Consider the following 25,630-nt stretch of genomic DNA (forward strand, 5'->3'; position numbering starts at 1 on the left):
TATTCAATACAATCATAGCCAAATTTGCTTGTAGAAATGAGGCAGCCGTTGTTGTGCGGGTGTGGTAGAAGAGACATGATGTTTTCTGTGTGATGCGTTTAAGGCTCATAAACCAGACGAGGACAGAATAAAGAACAGCCTGTGTGATGCCTCTTTTCCTCCTTGTATCCTTGACACACAGTGTGGGTGTTGGAGGTGTGTGTGTGTGTGTGTGTATGTGTGTGTGTGTGTGTGTGTGTGTGTGTAGGTTATGAGGGACAGAGGCGTACAGAGAGGCAGGTGAAAACAGAGTTTATATGGATCCGTCCTGACCTCTAAAAGAGAGAGAAAGGCAAACAGGGGAGAGTTTATTAGATTACTACTGATCTCTGGTGACGGACTGAGACCCCCAAGGTACAGACACACAGGGGGGGCAGACCCTCCATCTTCAGCTCAGTACTGCCACCAAGTGGAGAGAACATGACCAGTTATTTTTAAAGATCCTCTGATCTACTGCAAAAAACTCAAAAAGACAAGAATTTTTTTCCTGGACAAATCAATGGTTTCAACAATAGCTGATTTAATGTGACACTATACAGAAAGAAAGAAATACAACTTCTTTTTGGAGCATTTAAAAAAAAATGATAACTTAGATTTGCTGTTGTCAAGTGATTTAGTCCCTGTTGAAAGATCTGTAAATCAATGTGAGGACGACAGCACTGTCCATTCTTATGAATCTTAGAGGTGGGGTGTTGGATCACACACGTGAGCTTCTTGTTTACCGTTCAGGAATCGATTTTGCTTGATCATCTGTTGTGTCAGACAGTAAAATGCACATCACAATTTAAAGCTCAAATTAAAATCTTTAAATCAGGGTTTGAACTGTGATGGGGCTTCGTTCCACCAAAAGAGTCCTGAGCTTCTCCAGAAGCAGCAATATTAAAAATAAAAAAAACTATATTTTGAGTTTCAATCATGTTACAATCCCTTGTCCATGGTATGACTTTCTTCTGGGCTGCCCTCATGTGTTATTTTGTTCTCCAACGTGTAATTATTTGTGCAAGATTTGGTGTCAGATGAGCAATTCTCAACAACTGGCGACTTAATTAATAATCCCCTATTTATGATGGATAAAACTAACGACATAACTAGACCTGTTTTTTTTGTTTGTTTTTTTACTGTAGTTGAAAGAAGTCCCACCCCTACGCTGTCTCTGGTTGGCTATCAAGACGTTGTTCCCCTCATATAACCAATCATCACTATTCATGCCTTCACCTCATCCAATCAGAGGCTGGGCCGGAGGCGGGTCTTCTTCTTCCACTGAACAAACCAAAAATCCCCTTTTTGTCGTGACGCATCTCTTCTCTAAACCAATCGGGTGGACGTTGCCACCCGGGCGGCGTCGCGGGAACACAAACAAAACAAAGACGAGTAGTTCCGTTTGACCTGAGAGCGCGCGGCTGCTGTCGAGTGTTTTCACGTGAGTTCCGTTGACACGACACCGACACACGGACGCTAACGACAGTGTAGTATCCGTTAACGTTCTCCTCGAGTCAGCTGACGTTGCTAGCTAACGCGATAAACCGCTTAGCTGTTAGCCGCTGTTAGCCGTGTCAAACTCTCTGAAGAACACCGGAAGTAAAGCAACACACTCTTCAGAATACAACGCACATGAATTACACATTCTCTCTGTGAAGTTATGTAAATGAATGTAAATGGGGTTAACGTAATGTAAACGTGATGGACGTTAACGCATCTAATGTAATATGGCGGCGAATGTTGGAACAGCTTTATTTTGATAGTTGTGACCGGAAGTGGTCGTGTGTTGTCTTGGAAATTGACGTCTACGTCACCTCGTCAGAGTGTTCTCACCTGTTCGTCAAGCTTATTGTTGAGTGGTCGAACACAAACGGACTATTTCCGGGATAAGAACATTGTGGGCTTCCTGTCAAAGGTCCTTATTGTCCCTTTATGGTGTTTTATTTGAAGTTTTGTTCCTAAGAAGATATATTTGTATTATTTAGAACCAAAAAACATCTCAATATGGTTTTATATCTCTTTTTAAAAGAGCTCTGCAAAGAAACTGGTCAACTTTGTCCTGTCTAGTTAATATGTGATGAGCCTCTCTTCTGATTGGCTGACTTTTTTCTGAGTGACGCACGGCCAGGCCAACCACCTTCTCTGTTCACCTCTCAGAGCGATGCAGCTTCTGCCCTGGAGGAACTATCTCCCTGCTCCCGACTACCAACAGTTAATCGGTATCCGGTGTCAGCGGTGGCCGGTGAACAGGTCCACTGCGAGTCCACCGGTGAAGGGACCGTCCATGTCGCGGGCCGTGGCTGACACCGGTTACCGATGAATTTCGCAAAGGTCAAATAATTCAGAGTTAGTTCTGATCTCTTGTATTAATATCCTTATGAATCCTGTGCAATGATGTAGCTTTCTGATTTATCTCGTGTTTTTCGTCGCTCAGCTACAGAATGACGGGTGAGCGCCGGGGCGGGGCTGAAGGCGGAGACTGCGTCGCTATGACGTCACATTTCTGCAGAAGTCCTGTGGCATTGTAAAAAAAAATGCTGAATGTAGACTGTGTGTATTTGTCAGTTTATTAGGAAAAATGCAGGAAATCTCAATTTTGACATTATGGGCTTCCTGTTAAGACCAGACACATTATGTATGTTTTCTTGGAATGAGGGTAAAGGGTTTGATACGGTGGCCCTGAGAACTCACAGCACTGCAACGTTGAAAATCGTGTTTCCCAAACCTGCAATATGATGTTTTGTTTTGTCCACACACCAAAGATATTCAGTTCACTCTCACAGAGCAGCAAAGAAACCAGAATATATTCACAATTAAGAAGCTGAAATCAGAGAACTGAAATCAGAGAACCTTTTTCCCATAATAACTACTTGTACCGATAAATCGATTATCAAAATAGTTGGCAGTTAATTTAGTAATTGATTACAACTGTTGCAGCTCTAATCAGAATGATCTCAGAGTACCCCGCTCGTAATCATAACATGAGGGGGGCATTCAAGTGCAATTTCGAAGACAGCAACTTGTCAACATTTGTCAGCGAGATATGCTGCACATTTTCTTATACTCTTGTGTGTCAGTTGTCTGGGTTCCCGCCGGCTGATGGACGGGACGGTGTCGCCATGTCTCACAGACTGAGCATGAAGGAGCTGGATGAACAGTTTGAACTGTTCTTAAAGGAGGTAATGCAACATTCTCTCTTTTACCCCTCATCGAGTCACAAAAAGATGCTGTGGTTTAAAAAACATGTCTGTGTTTTCCGTGTCAGTCTGTTTCAGATGACTCAGTGGATTTGGGCGTCTCCGAGAAGCAGCCTTCTGATGGCGGCGCTAAAAAAGCACAAGTGTCATGGTGGCAAGATGACGAAGACGGTGGTGGAGGAGGAGGAGCAGGGAGAGGTAATAATAATAATGAGGAGAGGTCTCTCCGTAATATGACATGAATCACAGTGGACATGTTGGCCTTTGGCACCTACTGTATATCAAAGGTGGCAGAATGGAGGTAAAGTGTGACAAACGTGCCCTTTAAAATTTTCATTTACACATCTCAACATAAATGGAACATTTATTTTTGCGTTTATCGATGTAACTTCACGTTTAACTCTGGGTTTTCCACGGTAACCTGCTGCAGCAGGTAAGCCGATAAGCGATCAAAGCCAGTCACCAGTCCAACGAATGACCAATCAGAACACCAGCGTCATCATTCTACAGGATCATGACTGGGACAAAAGAGTTCAGAGTAACGTGACAAATAGTAAAGCGCAGCAGATATTGTGCTCAACAGTGACCGCCCACTTTTAGAACATCTCCAGTTCCAGTTGACCACACTGGCCGGGACTCGAACCCACAGCCTCGGGCATGTGAGACTGACGAGCCAACCACCAGGCAAAAAACCCCTGAGTCGTAGCGTCTGTCGCTAGCACGTCTCTTAAGGTTTCAGGGAGTGTTGTGTGGTGCGGTCGATTTACTGAGCCAGGGCTGCGCTGACAAACTGAATTTTTTTCGATGCACACATAGATTTAAATTGCTCGCTGTCTTTTTAAGCCTTGATTCAAACCAATAAACCACGAGATGAATTATTATTATTCGGAGCAACAAAATTAGCCTGGAAAACGGAAAAACGGCAAAGGTACAAGACTGTGTACATAATTGTGAAGGAACTACTCATCAATATTAGAGCGTCATTGGAATTCAATAAAGATGATTTGATTCCAGACAGTTTACTTTCTTATTCTGTCACTGCGGCTCGGAACAACACAAGGAGACTGTGAAGATAAGTAGTAATAAAACAGATTACTATCTCTTTTATTAAAAACAATGAGCCACATACTGATTAATATTTCTCATGATCATGAATTAACAGTTCAGAGTGATTGATGACATCACACATTATTGGTAAAGGGTAAAAAATATTCTCTCAATAGTAAAAGTGATACATTTCTGTGCTTATATACATATTTTTAGGCTGATTTTCAAAAACAATTGGAGTGGTTCTTTTCTGTTTTACTTGTTCAATCATATTATTTTCATTTCACTTTGTAGAATTTCACTTTTACTTGTCGCTGAAACCAAACTGGCCTGATTGAAAGTATCAGCGTTTCTTTTCGTATCACATTATAAACTGTATTCATCGTACTGATGATGATGTCGCTTGTGATTATCGACTCCGCCTCTTCCACAGGAAGACCCAGGGTTGACCGAGACAGTTAACACCCAGCTTCGTAGCTCAGGTTCTCCAGGATGGTCAATGTTAGGTGAAGTCAAACCAGATAATGAACACGCATCCTGGGTTTGTTGAACTGGCTTTGTAGTGCAGGCCCCAGGTGTTGAATGGCAGCTGACGAAATGATCTTAGATTTCTTAAGTTAACTGACGCAAACCTCTTTTCATTTCAATGTCATTTTCCGTCCAGGACTGTCCGGGTCTGGGAAGTCCTTCAGGAAGTCTTTGAGGAAGTCTCACTCCATTCGAGAGGAGGACGAGGAGCCAGGAGACACTGGAGTGAGGGACAGAGGGCCGGAGCCAGATGTTCTCAGCAGAGACCACACCGAGACAGAGGGTGAGTCCACAGTGGTGATGTCTGACAACAGTGGGGCAGCTAAGTCGATGAAACGTTTCTATTCCAAATAGCAAGTTACGGAAGTTCACAGCAGCATTCGGGTTTCATTCTCTCCCTCCCTCCTTCAGTTCCACATCCTGGCTAAATGTGTCACATTTCTACGTTATCCTCCTGCATATTGTCAGTTTTTCTCTTGTTCTGTGTGTTTGTGTGTGTGTGCAGACTTGGTGAAGGTACCAGCCGTGAACATGACCAGTTTGGGCCTGGACACTCTGGAGGAAGAAGAGGAGAAAGCCAGGTTCTTTGCCCAAATAGAAGCAGGAGCCTCGTCAACGATAGATTACTCAAAACTGAACAGGGAGCTGGACTCGACGAGTGATACCGTCGCTCTTAACCTCAGGTATGATATAACTCCACCAAAAGACTGACACAGATTAATCCAGGTGGTTGTCACAGGTTGACGATAAACAACGGAAGAAAGTAGTTCATCTTCGGAAAGGTTAAAGCGCCAGGTAGCAAGACACAAATCAACGATCTGAGGAAAGTACTTCATTCTGATTTAGACTGAAAAAAATAGTCTGCAAAGCAAACATATAAGTCTCGTTCCTTGAAGCTCAGGTTTGTCCAGTAATAAAGATGAAGATATCTTTCATCCTCCAGGAAAATCGAGGAAGCAGTGGAGCAGAATGACGATGTTCGACGGAAGGCTGGAGACATGGAGAACATAAGAACCTCTCCAGGTGACACGAATTGAAACCTTGGTTTTTCTATCACTCTGTGTCTCTCTGTGCATGTTAATGATGTCCTGTCTGTCGGCTTGTACAGGCTCTCCACACTACAGTGAGGATTTTGAGGAAGAGGAGGATGTGAAAGAGCCACTGGACGAGGTTCGTAATTGGAATCAACCATAATAAACTTAGAAAGTTGTGTTAGTTACTTAAACACTAAACCAAGAGTTTTAAAATTCCTTTGCGATCATGGAATTTCAGATAGATAGATAAATACTTTATTCATCCCAAGCTGGGAAATTCTGGAATTGGTCAATAAGACCACCACTCAGTATTCAAATGCAGTCTGTTTGTCCAGTCTATTGACCATATTTAATATATATCAGCTGGAACATAAATAAACCTAGATGCAAGCTGAGGGGATGTTGTTACAGCTGGAAAAAAATGTGTATAACCGTTATGTTGATATTATGTCTGTAATCTTTTCATGCTTCTACAGTCTCTGGAGAAAACTGATTCATTTATTTTTATCATTGTGGCATAAGATGACATAAGATAATATGAGCCTGTGCACAACAAATTATTCTTATTGTGTTGAGATATATTTATCTTGTGAAAACAAAAGAATAATGTGTGTGTTCAAGTTATTATCTTGTCTGTACAAGATACAATATCAGTATAATCTCAACTCCTAACATGCGTCTTCTCAGATCGCAAAGGTCAAGGTGTCACCTGAAAACATATTATCTCTTGTTGACTGTATCGCAGAGGAAGATAACATAGTTACTTATAGAGAGAAACAAGAAAAAAAGATTCTTCAAACAACTTGAACCTAAAAGACTTTTAAGCAGCTTCACCAGGTTCAACTGGAACTAAAAAAAAATAAAGTTTGCGGTAATTGTTGTACTGAGGATCAGTTCATAAAAACCTACACACTCAGTGACTAATGCTTCATATACGGTACATTAAAAAACCTTCAATAATCTCCACGCTCCATGTTTCACTGTGCTGGTAATCAATGTAACAGTGCAACAAAGTAGGCAGAGTTTGGTATAGGCAGCTTAACATTGTAGAAGTTCACTATTAATAAACGTTATCTTTTTTTGTTTGTTTGTTTGTTATCTTTCAGAAATCTAAGATGTCCCCAATTATTGCCAAAGGTAAGAGAAAAAAATGTGGAATCGAGTTTCATGGCGGGTTCGCGGCCAGAACAGTAAAATCACAAAAACAACAACAAAGAGAGAAACAAGCTTTCTCCAAAATCGCTTACTGCCCCTTTGAACGTGGTCACTCTAACTGAACGTTTCTCTCAGTTTGTCTGTATGATTCTCTGGATGACACTGGTGGTGGTGGAAAAGAAGGAGGGAAGCACACAGCAGGATCAGTGGACACTGGTGCGTTACACAAGAATCAGATAAGAGCTGAGTGTTATTCAGTAGTATAATAGGTGGAATAAAACAATAAATGTGTTTTCCTTTCAGGCCACTCGCACGTGAAGAGCGGAGGCTCAGAGATGGAGGCTCTTCACGACGCCTACAGACAGATCCACGTTGTGGAGGATTCAGATGACTGTGATCATAATCATCATAATTCAACTATGGAAGGACGAGAGGAGAGGCTCCTCAAATCTGTGTCTCCAACGTTCCCTGCTCAACATGACAGACAGTCTCTTCAGCCTGCTTCCACCAATGAGTCAGGTCAGAAAACCGTCCTGTCTGTCCGTCCGTCTGTCTGTCTGTATGAAAGCTTCCTCCTATAATCCTCTGAGAAATGCACCCTCCTCTTTCCCAATTTCTCAAATTGTTAGTTTCCCATAACCAGGTAGAGTTCGTCACCACTCACTGGTAAATACCTTTTCAATAGACGGAGCCTCCAACTGTTTGTAACAAACAGACGTGTTTTCATTGCTACATGAATGTTGCTACAAACATACTTACCTCTGCAAGTTTCTACTTACAATGTCATGTGAGTTGAACGTGATGTACTTGTATATTTCAGATTTTTCTTTTGGTCAAAATAGGTCTTCAGTTTGTCCAAAGGTCACAGCAATAGGGGACATGTCCCCTGAAACAACCCTGTGCCAAGATCATGACGGGGCTAAACTGAGGGACGTGGAATCATTATTTTGTGTTTTTTTGTTCAGATCTACCCACTGCAGAAGAGCTGATGAGGCCCATCCGAATAGAGGAGGACCATACACGAGGGTTCAGCCTTCGGCCCATCAGGTCAGGACTGCAACATCCAAAACAATATCACAGAACATCATGTTGGTCTTTGCAGATTGCAGGGCCGCTGTAAGAAAGTGAATGTACCGCAAATATCAACCAACTGTCTTTTCTTCTTAATCAAGAGAAAATAGAATATTTAGCATCTAACCACAGAATAAAGGATTTTGCTTGAGTGCATGGCAAAGTTTCACACAGTTTTACTCCCCTATATTTTCTGATGACAGTGCTGTGGAAGAAAAACCACCCTGCTCTTTGGAGAAGACTTTCCCAGATGTGACTTGTGCGGAGTCACAACAACTGAAGCGACTGGGAAAGGCCGACGCTGCTGCGACGACGAAGGGAGCTAAGGAATATACCAGGCTCCGCCCCGGCTCCCCAGACTTTCCCAAGCGTGACCTGACGTGGAGCATCAGAGCGGAAGTCGCGACGCTGATGGAGGATCAAAGCAAGACAACTTCTCACAAATTCCCTCAGGCTGGCAAAGTTACAAAGCAATCGGTGAGGCTAACTTCAGACTTCATTCCAGTTCAGCGGTGCTTGGATTTTGAGTTTTCATTATGATTTAACTAATGAAACTATATATGTATATAATTAAAAGGGATATAGATAAAAAATATAGCCTCAAGCGGCGATTGGAGGGTTCAGGCCCACTGCCATGAGATGTAACCAAGTTTGTAAACCAAACTCTGTGTTTATTCAACAGATGTTGGGAGAAGTCGCCAGTAGTTAACAAAATGCTTTAAGTAGAACTTTAGCTAATCACAGGTGTAAGTTATGTAGCCAGATTTGTGATGATTGTACACTTGGTTAATGACTTATAGTCAATATTCCTCTAAGCCCCCCCAAGACATTTAGGCTAGTAGAGACCATGTTTTTCACCAATCTTTCTCATTTCTAAAATAAATCTGTATTTTCATACTTTAAGGCCGAATGCCAAATTTGGTTTTGATAAAGTAAAAATATCAAAAGTTCTATTCATATTAGTTTTTCAGTTTTTGCAATTAGCGCAACACTTTGTCGCATGGCACGTTACTGATTCAAGAGACTTTGTGTGAGGGGACTTGGTCTTGACAAAATTTAATTTTAGGGCCTTCATTACAGCGCCACCATGTGGCCGATTTGGATAATTAGGATTTTAGAAGCTAACACATAATCTTTAAGTTGTTGCACAAAAGGTTTGTAGTTTTTGGCTCATTCCAGCTCAGGAATTTGAGGTAACGCGGAACGAGAATAATAATGATTTTCATGGTACAACACAAACAATAGGGTTCTACACCTGTCAGGGTTTGATCATTTCTCTCCCATGTGTTTTCATACAGCATTATTTAACCTTCCCACAATGGGTTCTTGACATTTTTTCCCCCCAGGCCTCCCGTAGCTCCGCCCTCTCTCATCCGTCGACATCGTCAGTGAGGAAGCCCGTCGTGGCTCCTGTGAGAGGCAGGAGAGTGGAGGGACGAGCAGCCGTGACGTCCAGGTCGTCAGGGATCAGTAGAGTCGCTGCTCCAGCCAAGAGCCCACCACGTCCGTCAAGAGCTAAATCCACAAAGAGCCCGAACAAAGACGACAAAGCAGGTTATTAATGACCCTCGCAACACAAAAAGTATCCAGTCATTAAACTGCTTACATAATTTTAGACGAGTAGGGTTCCGTGTCTCTGTGACGATAATGTTCTGAATTATACTTTGGTACAGATGCTAGATAGCTATGATGAGGGTTCAAAACCCTTCTAAAACCCTAATTATACAAATTGGCCACATGGTGGCGCTGAAATGATGGTTCCCAAAATACAATTTTGGAAAGGCCACGCCCCCTCACACTGTGACTCAAATTGGCTTGAAAATATGTGTGTCGTGTCTGGAGCTGTCGGTGAACAACTCTAACATTTGTTTTTTAATTTTTTTCAGATCCAGGCCTGAGAGTGAGCAGTGAGCTCGTGGCGTCCGTTCAGTCCCTGGTGGCCGTGCTCCAACAGCAGATCGACACCAACAGTCACCAGGAGAACAGACTGACAAGTCCTCCTCCAGAGGACAATGTAAGAAGACAAAACTCGACCTCCAGCTGAACTTTGAAATGGAAAAACCTGCCTTTTCATTGTACATTGTATCGTATCGCATCTGTAGTTGCTCACACCAGAGATTGATTCACAACCCTGGTATATAAACAATGTTTTTCCTCAGACCATCGTCATCTGACTTCAGTGTTGAATGTCTGACTTGCAGAGGGAGGAGGAGGGGGAGGACAGGTCTCTGGTGGAGGAGCTGAGTGTCCGGCTGGCTCAGAAAGAGAGGGAGCTGCAGGCAGTGATGAAGGACGGAGATGAGGAGCTCAACGCACTCAGACAGCAGAACTACGTCCTGCAGAGCAAGGTGCAAAAAACACACACTGAAAACGTACAGAAAAACAAATTTTCCACATGTCTTGTAGCCGTTTCTCTTGCTCAAATGTAAATGTACACTGACTTCACAAGCAGTGTGTTTACTACACTTGGTGTGATGTAGCGTGGGGCAGTAAAAACAGACCTTGACGATAGAGTGGCCAGATTTATTAAAATTTGACAGACAGCTTGTAGTTTTAAATGACATTTAAAGGACTGTCAATTTAAACAGAGACATTATGATAGAGACAAACCACCCAAAACTTATTTTTTATGCAGTGTTTATCAGATTGAACTGGTGATTCTATACATATAGTTTTTTTAGTTTCAGATGATCATTGAAAGTACATTTGTGGCTCCTGTTATTTTCAAAGTAACTGACTGGGGTCTTTGACAAGATGGTTGCCAAATTTCATGGTGGAGGTAGCATCATGCTATGGGAGTGCTTCTGGACAGCAGGGGACATGGACACTGGTCGGTACTGTATGTAGTAAATATTCAAGTTTTTTTCGCTCCTCAGCTGCGAAGTGCAGAAGAAGCCTATCAGAGGAGGAGATGGGCCGAGGCCACAGACTCTGCTCCGGAGGGAACATTCCAACAGATGGATAAAGAACTCAAAGAGCAGGAGGCGCTCATTAAAGGTTACCAGCAGGTACAGTACAGTGTCTCGTCCTCACACTTCTTCCACTGTCCAGTTCCCCATTCAGCTACACCAGTTTAATCTAGTTTTCTCTAGGTGCTAGAAATACTCATCATTGTTATTGTTATCAAATGCACCACAGTACTATGAGCAGAATAAGACAGTCAGAGGAAGAAAAATGTGGGAAACAGTGAAGTAAAGAGCAATGTGACAAAAACAAAGAAGTGTGTAACTTAAAAACCCTTGTGTCCCATTTGGGTGATGTTGTCTTTTTTCTTTCTTTCTTTTTTCTATTTTTTTTTTTTTTTTCATGTGTTTTTTTTATTTGTACTATTTGCGCAGTAAAACTGAGGTTCTGTTCCAGGAGAATGAGAAACTGTACCTGCAGTTGAAGGCTCAGCAGGCAAAGAGCAAATCCAACGAGGACGCCATGTTCAGTGAAAACCAGAGACTGCTGAGCCAGCTGACTTTCACAAGGTGTGTTCAGTAACGTGTGTCTGTCAGAGCTGTGACATGCATGTCTTCCAAATAAGTTGTGATGTGTTGTTCCATGTTTGTTTTTTTTATTCTCTCTGGCATTTTTCAATATTCACCAGGGAGCAGCTGATTAAACCCTCCAGGCCCGTGGGAAACGTCTGCGTCGTGGATCACACTCAGCACATTACAGACTTGTTAGCTCAAATAAATACTTCCCAGGTAACAACTGCAATTACTGAAAGATTAGTTGGAAAGAGAAGAATCTGCTTCGTCACTTCCTCATTTATTGTGAATAACGTGTGTTTGTGTGTGTGCAGAGGAACGAGGCGAAGCTGAACGAAGACGTTCACAGACTGAAGCAGGAAAATCAGGCGCTGGAGGTCGACCTGCAGCTGCTGAAGAGAGAGAGAGACCTGGCGAAGGCTCAGGTCGTCTCCACCTCAGGTGAGACTGGATGTGGAAGGAAAGTGCCAAATAGAATCGCTTACTGCCCCTTTAATGCAAACAAGGAATTGAAGACACTTCAGGGGCAGTGCTGTCTGTGGGAGAGAAGGACGCCCTTTGGCATTTGTAACGTAGAAGAACTTTGACATGCACAAAATAAACTATGACACTAAAGGAAAGGGGGAAAACCCTGAGAAGCATAATACGGGCACTTTATATGAAAAGACCATAAAGTTCAATATAAATCATTAGATGACCACTCCCAGTTCTTTTTGCAACACGTCTGTTCTGTATGTGTCTGTCAGGTGATAAGACTTTTGAGCTGCGAGCGCTGGAGGAGACGCACAGGGAGGAAGTGTCGGCCCTTAAGAAGAAGCTGCAGTGGTTCGCTGACAACCAGGAGCTTCTGGACAGAGACGCCGGCAGACTGACGGCTGCTGCAGCGCAGATACATCAACTCAAAGAGCAGGTCACACCGTGTTTGAACACTAGTTCTCATATCTTACTGAGCACAAACGCTCCGTGTGTCTGAGGTGTGGACATTCACAACAGTGAGGCTGCAGCTGCAAAAAGGAACAGAACAGAAACCTCAGTATCAGATATGATGAGCGTCAGAAGCCACTTACAGTTTAACAGTGTTCGAAATAACAGGTTCTTTTCATTTCAGGTAGAAAATCTGAAAATGGAGGTGAAGAAAAGTGAGCAGCAGAGAAAAGCAAGAGATAAATCTGCGGACACGAAGAAGATGCAGGACCTGCAACGACAGGTTTCTCTCACACAAACACGCTCTGACCAATCACCGCCTCCTCTCACACATCACCGTTTCTCAAGAGTCTCTCTCTCTGTTGAAAAGGTGAAGGAGTTGGAACAGATACTGAGACACAGGAACCCGAACTCGCTGCCCGCTCTCATATACGCTGCAGCCAGCGCAGAGGCCGCAGAGGAAGCGGACACCACGAAGACTTCTGCGCCCGACAAGATCGTCGCTTTGCTGGAGCACAGGATCCAGCGTCTGGAGGCGGAGCTGGAGAGTCACGACGAGGAGGCAAAACGCAGCCTGAGGGCCATGGAACAACGCTTCCACGGTGTGAAGGTACAAACTGAACAGGACATTTGTCAATGATGTGCTAGACCGATGCTACGACTCAGGGGTTATGACCTAGTGGTTAGTATGTCGGTCTCCCACACCCAAGGCTGCGGGTTCGAGCCCGAACCAGAGCATTAACTCATCATCAACAACAAAGTTAGAGCTGAATTTGATCATTAATATATGAATTTCTTTTGGTTGATAAAATAAGTCTGCGTGCTTCCATCCATCCCAGCTCCGCTACGAGCAGCAGATCTCAGAGCTGGAGCAGCAGCTGGAGCAGAAACAGCAGGTGGAAGTCGAGAGCTCAGCGGCTGGCAGCCGGCCACTGACGTCACAGGTTCAAACCCTAGAGGCGGAAGAAAAGGATCTGCAGCAGATGAAGGAAATCCACCTGGAGAAAGAGAAGTCTCCCCACGACCAGGTTGAGTCTCTCCAGCAGCAGCAGCTCAGAAACAGGGTGAGGACAAGATCGTTCATATGCAAAACAACGTCTCTGATGTACAATAGCCTCGCTGTAGCAGTAGCTCAAACGTGCTATCAGGTTCTGGTCACCCCAACTCCACAACTCGGGTATCAAAATTGTGCTGCCTTCATGTGTCTTATCCAGCCGAGCTCGGGCCGGCACCAGCGTCAAGCTGAGGACGCGTTCAGAGTTCGGCTCGAGCGCATGAACCACGAGCTCGCCGCCAAAACCCGGAGCGTTCAGGAGCTGAGCCGCACCGTGGAGCGACTGCAGAGGGAGAGGAGGAACATGCTGTCCGTCCCCGACCCGCAAGCAGAAACCCAGTCCACAGAGACCCAGCGGAAACCGGCCCCGGCCAGAACGCTCAGCTCCGTCACCTCAAAGGAGACGCCTGGAGGCGAGAAAACGTTTCCAGCCGCTCACAATGAGAAAACCTACCAGCCAACCGTGTTTGCAGGTGATTGACCTTCCTCCTCTGCAGTAAGTAAGTTATGATTTCAAATGTTTGCACGAGAGGACATTTGAATTTGTAATGTTGCGTCCTCTCAACAGGGAGTCACATCTCGGAGGTTCTGCAGGAGAACGAGGCCCTGACGCAGCGTCTGGAGCTGCTGCAGCTGCAGGCGCAGCAAGAGAAGGAGGCACGGAAGGCAGACGCCGCACGAGCCGAGGAAGAGCTGCGCAGGTACAGTATGTGTGTGTGTACAGTAAGTGTGCGAATGCGTTGACACAAGTCTTGTTCTTTAAGACAGGATATGACGTGATCTTCCAGGCTCCTGGAGCGCCGTGCGGAGCAGCTGTCCTCCCTGAAGGCGGAGCACCTGCAGGCGTTGGACCGGCAGCGTGCTGCCCACGCTCTGGAGCACTCGTCCTCCAAGGTCGCCGAACAGGCCAATCAGCTCGTCGCTCAGGAGGTACAGCACTAAACCCACCACCAGGTCTCACTACAACAGGACGATGTCGTCCTGATAATTTTTCTGGTCCAAACCCGTCGACGTCTGTCCCGCAGATAAAGATGAAACATTTACAAGATCAACTGAAGGAGCTGCAGGGAACCAGAGAGGCGCTGACTGTGTCCCGGACGAGAGAGGGCGCTCTGCAGAGGCAGGTGAGCAGCTGGATTACATGTAATCTGGATAAATCACTATAATCAGACCAGGTTATATCGCTATAATAATCAAGTAATCAAATAATAATCACATTGTGGGGACAGAAATCTGTTTACACCGTTGCCTTATGGGAATTAGTCAAAAATCAAATCCCCATTGAGTCTTTTAAATGTTGAGGGGAAGAGATGTAAAATGGGGTAGAGTCTGCTTCAAGTACATGATATTATTTAAATCATGGATTTTTATTCATAAATATATTATTCATATAATTTTCATGCAGAATAGAACGACCAAACCAGAAGATGAAAAAAAACTCAGACCTTTAGTGGAAGAACCAAGTTGGAATAATTGCACAAATCATCCTGTATTTAATATTTCCCAATATCTGTAGACATCCTTTGCTCCTCACTAGCTTTTTATTTTTATTTATCCATTTCATATATTTCAAAGCGAACGGGTTTATGAACACGCTTCGTCCCTGGCTCTGACTCTGTGTGCAGCTCGCCAAACTGCTGTCGGAGCTGAAGGAAGCTCAGGAGGCTCAGAGCTCCGAGGTGAAGCTCCTCTGTGGCCTGGAGAGGAAGATCGTCAGCATGGAGCTCCGACACCAGCACAGAGAGATGGAGCTAACGCAGGTACAGTAACACACAAATGTTTATATATACGTCTGAATGGCCTCAGAGCTTGTCTGTTTCACAGAATCAGAGATATGATATATATCTTGAGTTGGCTGAGGGTTTTCCTCCTCTGAAGACATTCTGAAGACACTGATGATTATGTCTTTCCCTCCACGTGTCCGTCCCCGTGCCTGCAGGTGATCGGCGGCTCGTGGCACCTGCTGGAGGCTCAGCAGCCGTCGGAGGTGGAGCGCTGGAAGCATCTTGCCCAGGACAAGAGCAGAGAGCTGGAGGCTTTCCGTCTGGAGCTGGACTCCATCCTGGACGTCCTGAAACACCTCCAGAGACAAGGGGTGGTGTTCCCTCCTACACCCACCTCCTCCTCCAGTTAGAGCACACTCACACACACGTCTGAGGCTGGTGATAACATGATGACATGATCAATGTCTTCAGGTGAAGTGACGAGTACAATGCTTTTTCTCCTGATTGAATGTCGACAATATTTCATGTTTGACATGAGAAACACAAAGATACAGAATCACTGAAAGTCGTGTGTCTGTGAATAAGAAAAAACAAAACGTAGAATAGCTAAATACATTTTGTAGCTACTATTTTTGTATTTAAATTATTGTAACTTATTTAAGGTGTAGTGGAAAAATAAACTAAATCTTTTTGAAACTTTTGTGAAAGTTTGATGAATTGTATTTTTTTGTTTATTCAGTTGGACACTGGAACCAGACCCCTCAGTGTGATCTGTCAAATTCACGTCACTGTAATATTAGTGCAGCAGATTTTTACAATATCACCACCGTACGCAAGATTCTGTCTCTCTCCCGAAACAAGATATTGTTTTTGCTGTCTTGTGTGAACCGTATTCACACCTTCGGGCCTCCCTCCACTTTTTAACTGTAAAGTCTGATCGATCTCATCTCACCATAAAAAAATTCTCAATGTTGTAACTTGCCACCGACACTGGGTACAGATGAATTGTTAGTAGTCGGGAGCAGGGAGGAAGAAGCTGCCTCGCTCCAGGACGACACTGTCGTTGGTCTGGCTGTGCGTCACTCAAAAAATCAATCGGCCAATCAGAAGAGAGGCTCACAACATATTAATTAGACAGGACAAAGTTGACCTGTTTCTTTGCTGAGCTCCTTAAAGAGATATAAAACCATATTGAGATTTTTTTTTTTAAATAAAAGAAATATATCTTCTTAAGGATCAAAACTTCAAATACAACACCAGAAAGGGACAATATGGGACCTTTAAAGGGTTCATGTATGGGAGAGAGAGAGCGAGCAGCGGACTCATGTCCAGGGATTCGTCCTGGAGATTGATCGTCACGGAAGATATGTGACGGAGGGGAAACTTGAACCAGACAGTGGGACTGAAAGTTCAGGAGGTCGCAGCGATTCTTCTCTGGGAACTCGACCGATCTCTCGATCAGGAACAAACTTAAAAAGTAAGTCCTACAACTCCACATTATGGCTAATAATCAAAATGTAAATGATGAATATGAAATGGGATTTTCGCTTACAGAACCTCACTGTTACGCTCGATAGGATAAACTTCCATAGAGCAGCTGTAAGAGGGTGAAAAAATGTAAAAGTCAACTTGATTATTTAAAATTAAAGTCAGTAATGAAAGTTGTCGGTGTCTGAACAGGAGACAAACTGTTGAGGATTGATTAACAAATGTGACCATAAAATATTTTTATTGCGCTGCAGTGGTCGACTCCTGTAAGTGCATCTTTGTAACATATGTACGATCCTCTGCTACACACAGGCTCACGTTCAGTCTCTTTTCATTTTGCATAAACCTCATTCATTTCTCTTTGTCTCACTATACTTCAGCTCAGTCACTGCTTTCATTTTATTTTTGTACACTTGACATTACAATGTTTCAGCTCACAGTTACTAAGATGAAATCTATAAACTTTGCTCCAAGACTCTGGTCAAACTGTACAAACTGAGAATTTTACTGCACTGTCTTCTGTCTGCATCATCGGCTCCTCGGTGCATAGAAAATATACAATTGTCCGTTTGCATGATTTCACACAAACACAGGTTCAGAAATTAAAAACTGAACTCTTCTTTCACTCGCAGGCACACTGGGCGAAGGGAGGAGGGTCGAGGGCGGAGCACATCAGCCTCTGAAGGCGTGGAGCTCGTCCTCACTGAAGCCCTGCAGCTTCAACAACCTGGAAGAGGAAGAGAGTATATTGAAAAGATAAGACTTTATTAGAGCGGCAGCAGTTTATCCATTAATAATCGACAACTGAATTAATCGCCCAACTATTCTGATAATCGATTAATCGGTTCAAGTAGTTTTTATAAAAGAAAAAAGTCAAAATTCCCTGATTTCAGCTTCTTAAACGTGAATGTTTTCTGGTTTCTTTGCTCCTCTGTGACATGGAACTGAAAATCTTTGGTGTGGACAAAATAAAACATCATGTTGAGGTTTTTAGAAACATGATCGACACTTTTCACCATTTTATGAACCAAACAACTAATCGATTAATAGAGAAAATAATCTATAGATTAATCGATAATGAAACAAATCATTAGTTGTAGCTCTAGTCTTGCACAGTATCAACAAACTTCACAAAGAGGTGAAGTCTGTTACACAGAGATTTGATATAAGATATATATATATATGTATATATATTACTGTACACACCCTATAGTCAGCTCTGTGAAGGCCGTGGGGCCACACACACACACGTAGCACTTGGACCCTTCGGGTCTGTTGAGGAAATCCCGGAGCATGGACTCGTCTACCCGACCCTTCCTGCCGCTCCAGCTCTCACAGGGATCAGAGAGGACGTGCTCCACCTGGAACCTGATGCACGACAAGGACACGTGTAAGTGAACAGTCGCACGGCAACTACATATTAATAACTAGCATTTTGTAGGTTCGGTGTTGTGACCGGGACAAACCTCTCGTCGTCAGCGGCCAGTTGGTCCAGTTGGCAGCGCCACAGAATGTCTTCCTCCCGTCGGTTGAAGAAGAGAAGTCTGGTTTCTCTGAGAAAAAAAAAAAAAAAATGTTTTGAAATTATCAGGCAAGATTACATGTAATCTGGATTACGTACTGAAATCGGATTACAAAAAAACAGTTATTATCAGGTCAGATTACATTCGGAGAGAAAAAAAGTATAATCAGATTAAAATTACATTGTCAAGGATTACCACATTACATTTAGATTTTTTTTTTTAAATATGGCAATTTTAAAATCCCGATTAAAAAAATGTATATACTGTATAACAACGAATGCTATTTCTCTTTTGGTATAAGGTGCAATATTTCCAATGTTTGATTTTGAAGTAAAACTAAAGTATTCAGATTAGATGTCACATATTACAAAAACTGCCATGTAATTTGTAATCAGTATTCTGTGCGGCTCTGCCAGTGACACACCTTTCTCAAGACTGAAAACGAATGATGTTAATAATAATAAATATAATAATAATTACACATATTATGCATGTGTGTCTGACAGTTCCCACCTGATGGTGTCGATGTCCTGGGCCAGTCTGATGAGTCGAGTCATCGGCGTGAACCCTGTTCCTGCTGCCAACAGGTAGAGGTGAGTGACGTCACGCAGACGACGGACGGAGAAGGTTCCCTCTGGACCGCTGACTGATATACGGTCTCCTGGAACAATGATACATTATTAATATTAGACCACGTGAAGTCAAAATCCTGAATCACAAAAACAGATGAATGAGTTTCACGTAAACACATGAGTCTGTACAGTTATAACACACACACACACACACACACACACACACAAAGGCCGTGACTCACCGGTGAGCAGCGTGTTGAGGTGCTGGGTTAAAACTCCCTCGGGGTAAACTTTGATCATGAGGTAGAGATCTGACTCCTGTGACGAGAGGTGGGAGGAGCCTGCTGCCGCCAGGTTCTGATCCACGGGTGTGTACGCCCTCACCACCTCGGTGTCTGCAATATGGACAAAAATAATAATATTAGGTCCGCTCAGGTGTTACAGTAGAAAGAAAAGAGTGTGAATCTTTAAGAATGAACTGTTTTTCAGTATTACGGCATGGATATAATGTGCTTATGCTAATTACACAAAAAATACATTAAATTTCACAGTGCTGATGGAAAGTGAATCTATTTGGTAACTCCTGACTTTTTCCAACATACACGTGTATTCAAGTGTATTCCACTATACACAGACAGGTGTTTTTCTATTAATATGTCCACCACAGGTATGTATCAGTGATGACACAGTTGAGTCTTACTGTACCTTGAATGGAGGCTTTGAGGTAGACGTGTTTTCCGACGGGCACGTGCACGACGGTCCCACGTGGCAGCTGCAGTCTGAACACGTGTGTGTTGTGGTTCACCTCCGTCTTAGACACCAACACACAGTCCCGATAGAAGGGAGCTGGAAAAAAAGAAGATCAGTGATGTTTTTCATTGGCCTCCTGATAAAGTAAATGTCTGAATAAATCTAAAAATATGAAACAACAGCGGAGGAGGAGGAAGTGTCTCTGGCGGTGACGAGCCCACAGAAGATTTCTTTGGTTCTCACCTCGATCTTTCTTCTGTACAAATGTGTTGTGCAATTCCTGCGGTTGACCGAGACTCGTCCATTTCCCTTTATCCTGCTTCCGGATGCTGAGCTGGATCTTTCCCACTGAGAAGGCAGTGTTGACTGCAAAGAAATCATGGCTTAAGAATAGGATTTAAAAAAAACAAGGAATTTAATTTTGTGTGTGACAGAGTCGAGCTGTTGTCTCACCAGAAACATTTTCCTCAACTTCCTCTGCGAGACCTGAAACAGCATGAAAACGACACCGATTTTACAAACATCAAATTTTTACGTTTGTATCGAACAAACTACAGTGTCAGAAAAATTACACAATGTAGAAGAAACGGTCGCGAGTTTTGACACGAAATAAAACCTATTAACTTGTATTGTTGCAGAAAACAGCTAAAATAATTCAGACAAAGCCAAATGTCTACTCACGTAAATGTATCATGTAGGACATTTTCCCCAACAGCAGTTCCAGTCGTAGAACGCCCGACCTGAGGTCCACAGTGGTGCAGCCGGAGCCGGGGATCTGACAGGAAATAAAACAATATACATTAATATGTCATCTTCAACTTTTGACCACGACTGTTGGTTGAGTCATTACCTTTCTTTTGGCATAAACAACCAGATGAACGGCCACGTCGGTCTGGAACCAGTCGTACCTACAGCACATCGAAAACAGACAATAATGAACTTTATGTATCAATGAGTTCATCTGTGTGTATGATATTTAGTATCTTCCATACCGAGGTCGAGAGTCTTTGTCTGGGGGAGGGGCCACCGACATGGGTGGGGCGAGGCCGGTCAGTGGTGGAGGAGGGACGATCGCTGAGAAGAAACAAAAGAGGAAACATCTCTGTTGTAACTTTTAACTATAATACAACTATATATGAATATATATTTGTCATAATTTTAGCTTACACTGTTTACTGTATTATTTAGTTCTGTACAAGAAGTATAGGAGGATCCATTCCTCTCTCCTGTCTTCTCATTGGCCAGAACGTAATGAACACACTTCAATGGAGTCTAATCAAAAAGTCTCTTACTAATGGATTTTGTAATCGATTTTCATTTGGTCTTTTCTTGTTGAACAAGGAAGAAACCTGTGTGTGTGTGTACCTTTAATAGCTGTGGTGACCTTGGTGGCCATCCTACCCACCAGGCACTCTTTCAGCATGGACTCATAGTTCACCCAACGATGGACCTGAGTACAAACACACATGTTACAGTAGAAACAACACATGTAAACCCACACTCACATTAAACAGGTAACAGAACTGCATCAAACTTTCTACAAAACATGTTCCAGTCTCCAACCACCTGACATTACCTGATCAAACAGGTCGGTGCCGTCGATCCCGGCCGCCTTCATCAGCTCCTCCTCTCCACCAGGGTGATAGTCCATGTAGGGGGTCACGTTGTACACCAGACCTGAACCACATCAAGAGAGAAACTAGGATCACCTCATCAAGGTCCTAGGTCTCCACCATCCACGGGTACAATCGAATTGTCTAATTTGATTAGGAAGTTTCCTAAATCCTGAAATGACCCGGAAGTAGTTGATCAGCAGCACCATAATAAGAGCTGTTCAGATTGTCTAAATGTTTAGGAAAGGTGCTTCGATGCTTCCTTTCCTATCTCCTTTAGTGTAAGGACACTGGAGCTTCCTATGGGAAATGTTGGGATCAACAACATCCACCGTCACATGACCACGTCGTTTAGTGTCAGTGGAGTCGGATTCTCTTTTCCTACGTCCTATGAATCCTCCTTTCCTTTTCTTTGACCTCATGACATTTTCCACTGAGGTCAAGGAGTAGCAGAGAGGAAAAGACGACAGGAAGGACGATCACATCCGCCCGTACACTCACCTCGTATACAAGTCCAGCAGTCGTTTCTCGTGTTGTGTTTCTGAAGCTCTTCCTGCGTGACCTCGATCAGTCGCCCTCTGAGTCCGGTCAGATCTTTACCGCTCTTGGAAAACCGGATCCAGTCCATGAGACTGTGGCCAGGCTTTAGGGCCACCTACAGTAACCAGGGCAGGGAGAAGGTGATGCAACGTATTATTATTATTATTTATTCTCATCTGGAGATGAAGGTGTGAAAGGCGTGTCGAGATCAATGACGTCTTCTCCAAGTCTGCAGAAGATACATAATCGATGAGTTTATCATACGTACTATGATCATACGTGTGCCAAAGTCTACGAACAATTTACTCACGAAATAATTATCATTCAATACAAAGTACTTTGAAGATGAGGAGGATTGTGGTAAAAGAATTGTTTTGATTTTCAGGAAGATATTCAGTTCACTGTCACAGAGGAGCAAATAAACCAGAACATATTCACATGTAAGAAGCTGAAATCACAGAGGTTTCACTTTTTTCCCATAAAAACTACTTTAATCAATTATCAAAATAGTTGGCGATTAATTTCAGTAGTCGATTACTAATCGATGACCTGTTCATCAGCAGCTCTACTATACACACTGTCTGTCTCTGGCCCCACTACCTCATTGAAATACATAGTTCAGTTGGTCAACCAATGTATTCAGCCATATATTAAATTGAATGTTATGACACCAATGACTTTTAAAGCCCATGTCCAGTTTCGTCACCTTGCTCCTGCCGGACTGACCGGATGGTGAGACCCGCTGCTGGGAGCTCGGCGCCGGGAACGACTGGGTCGGAACGTTCAACATGTTGCGGCCGCGTCGCTTCACACAGAACCAGTTCCGAAGAAAACCTGTTTGCACCACAACGAACACATGAACGTTTCAGTCGGTGTGGTTGTTACAGCTGCGTGTTGTTGCGAGGTCTTCCGGTTTTGTAACACATGACTTTCAAAACGACGGACGCGAGGCTAACGAGGCAACAGCCGAGCTAGCTAACCGTTCACTCGTGACGTCGCCTTATCATATTTCATGCTAAATATTTCGACACATATCAATCGTCCCTCGTTCGTCTTCAACAGTGAACCGCGAGCTGGACTCCGGCGTTAGAAGGTTCCCGCGTTAGAAGGTTCCGCCGCCAACCTCGGGACTACAATAAATGTCGCACATTTTCTGACGACAACGTTAACAAGGTGTCATCGCGTTGCGCCTCTTCTTCTGCTTCCTTCCGGTCCGTAATTTACGACAAAAAATATATAATAAAATCAACATAAACAACCTCATGTCTCTCAAGATACTAAAATAGCATTTGATTACACTCATTTTAGGGTTTTTTTGTAGAATTAAAAACGAAAAAATCACCCAGCTACTTCCTTATTGTAGAGTGGAGGTCACGTGTTAAAAAAAAAAAATTAGTGTAGAAAATAAAAAATGTTAACATCATTTATAGAAAATTTCGAAGTGTTGAATTCAAATACAAAAAAAACGGACACATAATTTCAATGCAAACGAAAATTCAGTAGCAGAAATTCAGTGCCTTTTAAATTTCAAAGTCTGGTGAGAAAGATTCACTGCCATACCAGAACATTAGTATGAAGTGTTATGACGTCTTCGTGGCAGCGTTGTCGTCACTGTAGATATTGTAGCATGTAAAATAATCATGAGTTGCTGAACAGAACCTTATTGTCATAAGTTACACCTGCTCCTAATATTTCATGTCAACATGGCTGCTGCTGTGAAAACAACAGTGGCTCTCTGACACATAGTTGACTCACTTTAACTGAGCAAAGTCAGAATTGACAAAAGTGATTTCATTTTATGAGGTCAAATTCAAACAGCACCTGAAATGAATCTGCTGAAAGAAGCAGTGACGGATGAACCGCGTCCACTCGAGTCACTGTCCTCATCGTCATCCTCTTCTGAATCTCTCTGGTTGTCACCTGAAGGCATCTCACACAGCGTTGATTTACAGTATAGTTACAGTGTAACGCCTCTCGTGGCAACTGAAGGGGGAGGGTTTGCTTTTGGAAGGCTAATCTGCTTAGAGGATTCAAGGGACAAGAGTTCTTCTGTCTTCACAATAAAGGCCCACGTCGTGCACCTGGGGTCAGAACATGGCTGCGTTTATGTTCAGGAAAAGAACAGAAAGAAAAAAACTCAGTTGGGAATAATAACATCATGATGGCGACAGACAGAAGAAAAAAAAGCAGATATTCACTGTATTGTTCAAATTTAATAACCTTGTATCTAATAAATGCTTATAATTTTCATGTGGACCAGCTGGACTTTTACATTTTATTTATGTGTGGGGGTTTAGAGGCTTTCATAAGGTTAAATTTAATAATTTATCAACTGAACCAGAACGTCAGTTCCTCCCTGATACGGGATCTTTCCCTGTTTTTGTGGCCTTCTTTATTATTTATAATTTCTGTAGTCTTTACTGGTCATATTTATGCTAATATTCTGCCTGTTTTCTGTTGCGTTGAAGTTGCAGCTACAACTCAGAGCCCACGAGTGTGAATCCATGAAGTTTACGTGGAACTACACGATGCAGTGCCACGTTTCTCCCTGCAGATGGCGGCAAAGATCCAAAATAGAGATTCAATGGCAGACAACTTTTTTTTCTTTTCTATACTTTTCTCTTTTTTCTGGTTTAAAGTGTTGTTGTGTTGTCTTCCAAAATAATGTGAGCACAGACGATCTAACGGAGCTTTAAAGTTCTGTACTTTTACACATTTCAAGCACGTACAGGGAAAAAACCGTACATTTTACACATGGGAGCTCAATACTGTGGCCGATGTGACTAGTGCTTCTAAAAGTGTCAAGATGTTTGCTGGTCTGTGTCGTACTGTATTCTTCCACTAACCTCCTTTCGCCATTTTTTTTATGTCCCCTCTCGTCTTTTGTCACCATCCCTCCCTCCCTCTCTCCCCGTGGATCCAACAGAGGGGCGGATAATTACAATTTCAAAACCATTTGCCAGATCATTACCGGCTAATCCCATGTTTGGTCTGATGAGTCACGCGCCTCATTTGCCACGGTGCAGGAGCAGCTCGAGACCCTTTCACAAACACTCGGCCGAGGACCACTGGGGCCGCCTGGTGGGGCCCCCAGACCACTGGGGCTGGGGGGTGGTGGCGGTGGCGGCTTTGTCCCTCTGGGAAAAGCAGAGATCACAAGATCCAGCAGAGAGGAAATGAGAGGACAGAGTGTTGAGTGTGAATCCAGATGATATTTGTCATCATAATTTAGACATGATCACTGGAAAAAGATTGTATCCACTTTGACTAATTATCATCAGTTTCTTGACGGAAGTATTAAAAAAACTGATCCAATTCATATTATCTACATTGAAAATGTTGATATGCCCTTAATAAATCAATCATCATTTTACTCGTGTTTACATTTTACTTTAGTCACACAAATTTTTTCTTACAAATAAGCTGAGTTCACAAAACTCCACACAAAGTGTTTGAAATCCGTTTGAATATGTTTTGCTGACGGTGCAGTTTCTTTAATCGGGGTCAACTGTTAATTGAGAGGGTCAGGAATCATTCTACTTAAAGCCACAGTGTTTTAATGGGATGAAGCTCGAGGCTCCAACACGCAGCAGACAGTTGATGTTGGCAGCGACTCCAGTTCATTATGTCCTTAACTTTGGTGAAACCACCTGGTGGAAGACTCACTACAGTCTGCAGGGGGTAAATGTACTTTATACTGTACACTGCCCTTATTGGATATAACTTTAAAAAAAGTTGTATTGCTAATTGCAATTAGCATTCTCGCATGTGAGCATCGCCTCCATAACTATAATCCTGTTTTCTCTCCATTGTCAGCGAGTGAGGTACGTCTGTCGTCAGAGCAGCGATGTCTATGGCCACAGACTTTCCCCCCGTTCCTCATCTGGTCTCCTCCTCTTCCTCCACGCTGCCCCCA

The 25,630-nt window shown here is 43.2% G+C and overlaps 2 protein-coding genes across 7 annotated transcripts; one reads left to right on the plus strand and one right to left on the minus strand.

The window, feature by feature from the left end:
* Window positions 1-1,321: 1,321 nt before the first annotated feature.
* Window positions 1,322-15,928, plus strand: cep162 (centrosomal protein 162). 5 transcript variants are annotated; one of them, XM_035634850.2, is made up of 31 exons: window positions 1,343-1,459; window positions 2,176-2,349; window positions 2,453-2,466; window positions 3,096-3,197; window positions 3,284-3,413; window positions 4,927-5,073; window positions 5,296-5,473; window positions 5,734-5,813; window positions 5,899-5,960; window positions 6,931-6,961; window positions 7,115-7,195; window positions 7,283-7,498; window positions 7,945-8,026; window positions 8,254-8,527; window positions 9,397-9,604; window positions 9,937-10,064; window positions 10,252-10,398; window positions 10,927-11,058; window positions 11,411-11,523; window positions 11,643-11,742; window positions 11,841-11,967; window positions 12,273-12,436; window positions 12,635-12,733; window positions 12,821-13,060; window positions 13,290-13,514; window positions 13,665-13,977; window positions 14,073-14,205; window positions 14,293-14,434; window positions 14,530-14,628; window positions 15,130-15,264; window positions 15,444-15,928. In XM_035634850.2, exons 4-31 carry the CDS (start codon window positions 3,138-3,140, stop codon window positions 15,636-15,638), a joined length of 4,041 nt encoding a protein of 1,346 aa, XP_035490743.2. In that variant the 5' UTR covers window positions 1,343-1,459; window positions 2,176-2,349; window positions 2,453-2,466; window positions 3,096-3,137; the 3' UTR covers window positions 15,639-15,928. The 5 variants fall into 5 exon arrangements, 4 of the variants coding, with proteins under 4 accessions (XP_035490727.2, XP_035490743.2, XP_035490734.2 ...); XM_035634841.2 differs by lacking the exon at window positions 2,453-2,466 and having other exon boundaries at window positions 2,176-2,364; XM_035634834.2 differs by lacking the exons at window positions 2,176-2,349; window positions 2,453-2,466 and having other exon boundaries at window positions 1,322-1,459.
* Window positions 15,929-16,940: 1,012 nt separating this feature from the next.
* LOC118312935 (cytochrome b5 reductase 4) lies at window positions 16,941-22,902 on the minus strand. 2 transcript variants are annotated; one of them, XM_035638039.2, is made up of 16 exons: window positions 22,759-22,902; window positions 22,421-22,548; window positions 21,676-21,829; window positions 21,138-21,238; window positions 20,927-21,011; window positions 20,554-20,635; window positions 20,412-20,469; window positions 20,243-20,336; window positions 20,015-20,047; window positions 19,805-19,927; window positions 19,517-19,657; window positions 19,054-19,206; window positions 18,753-18,900; window positions 18,183-18,269; window positions 17,923-18,084; window positions 16,941-17,443 (listed from the first exon to the last, which is right to left on the minus strand). In XM_035638039.2, exons 2-16 carry the CDS (start codon window positions 22,502-22,504, stop codon window positions 17,389-17,391), a joined length of 1,560 nt encoding a protein of 519 aa, XP_035493932.1. In that variant the 5' UTR covers window positions 22,505-22,548; window positions 22,759-22,902; the 3' UTR covers window positions 16,941-17,388. The 2 variants fall into 2 exon arrangements, with proteins under 2 accessions (XP_035493932.1, XP_035493925.1); XM_035638032.2 differs by having other exon boundaries at window positions 22,421-22,885.
* Window positions 22,903-25,630: the final 2,728 nt, after the last annotated feature.

This window comes from Scophthalmus maximus, chromosome 1 (genome assembly GCF_022379125.1).
Source record: "Scophthalmus maximus strain ysfricsl-2021 chromosome 1, ASM2237912v1, whole genome shotgun sequence".
Classification (NCBI taxonomy): Eukaryota; Metazoa; Chordata; class Actinopteri; order Pleuronectiformes; family Scophthalmidae; genus Scophthalmus; species Scophthalmus maximus.

Bases quoted from the DNA above. Each gene is read 5' to 3' on its own strand.
- cep162 (XM_035634826.2), top strand. From the start codon at position 2,967: ATGATCTCAGAGTACCCCGCTCGTAATCATAACATGAGGGGGGCATTC. The intron at 5,961-6,930 runs GTTCGTAATTGG...GTTATCTTTCAG, and splicing joins TGAAAGAGCCACTGGACGAG to AAATCTAAGATGTCCCCAAT. The intron at 10,065-10,251 runs GTAAGAAGACAA...TCTGACTTGCAG, and splicing joins GTCCTCCTCCAGAGGACAAT to AGGGAGGAGGAGGGGGAGGA.
- LOC118312935 (XM_035638039.2), bottom strand. From the start codon at position 22,504: ATGTTGAACGTTCCGACCCAGTCGTTCCCGGCGCCGAGCTCCCAGCAG. The intron at 21,239-21,675 runs GTGAGTGTACGG...GATGTGGTTCAG, and splicing joins CTGCTGGACTTGTATACGAG to GTCTGGTGTACAACGTGACC. The intron at 19,207-19,516 runs GTACAGTAAGAC...TCCATATTGCAG, and splicing joins CCTCAAAGCCTCCATTCAAG to ACACCGAGGTGGTGAGGGCG.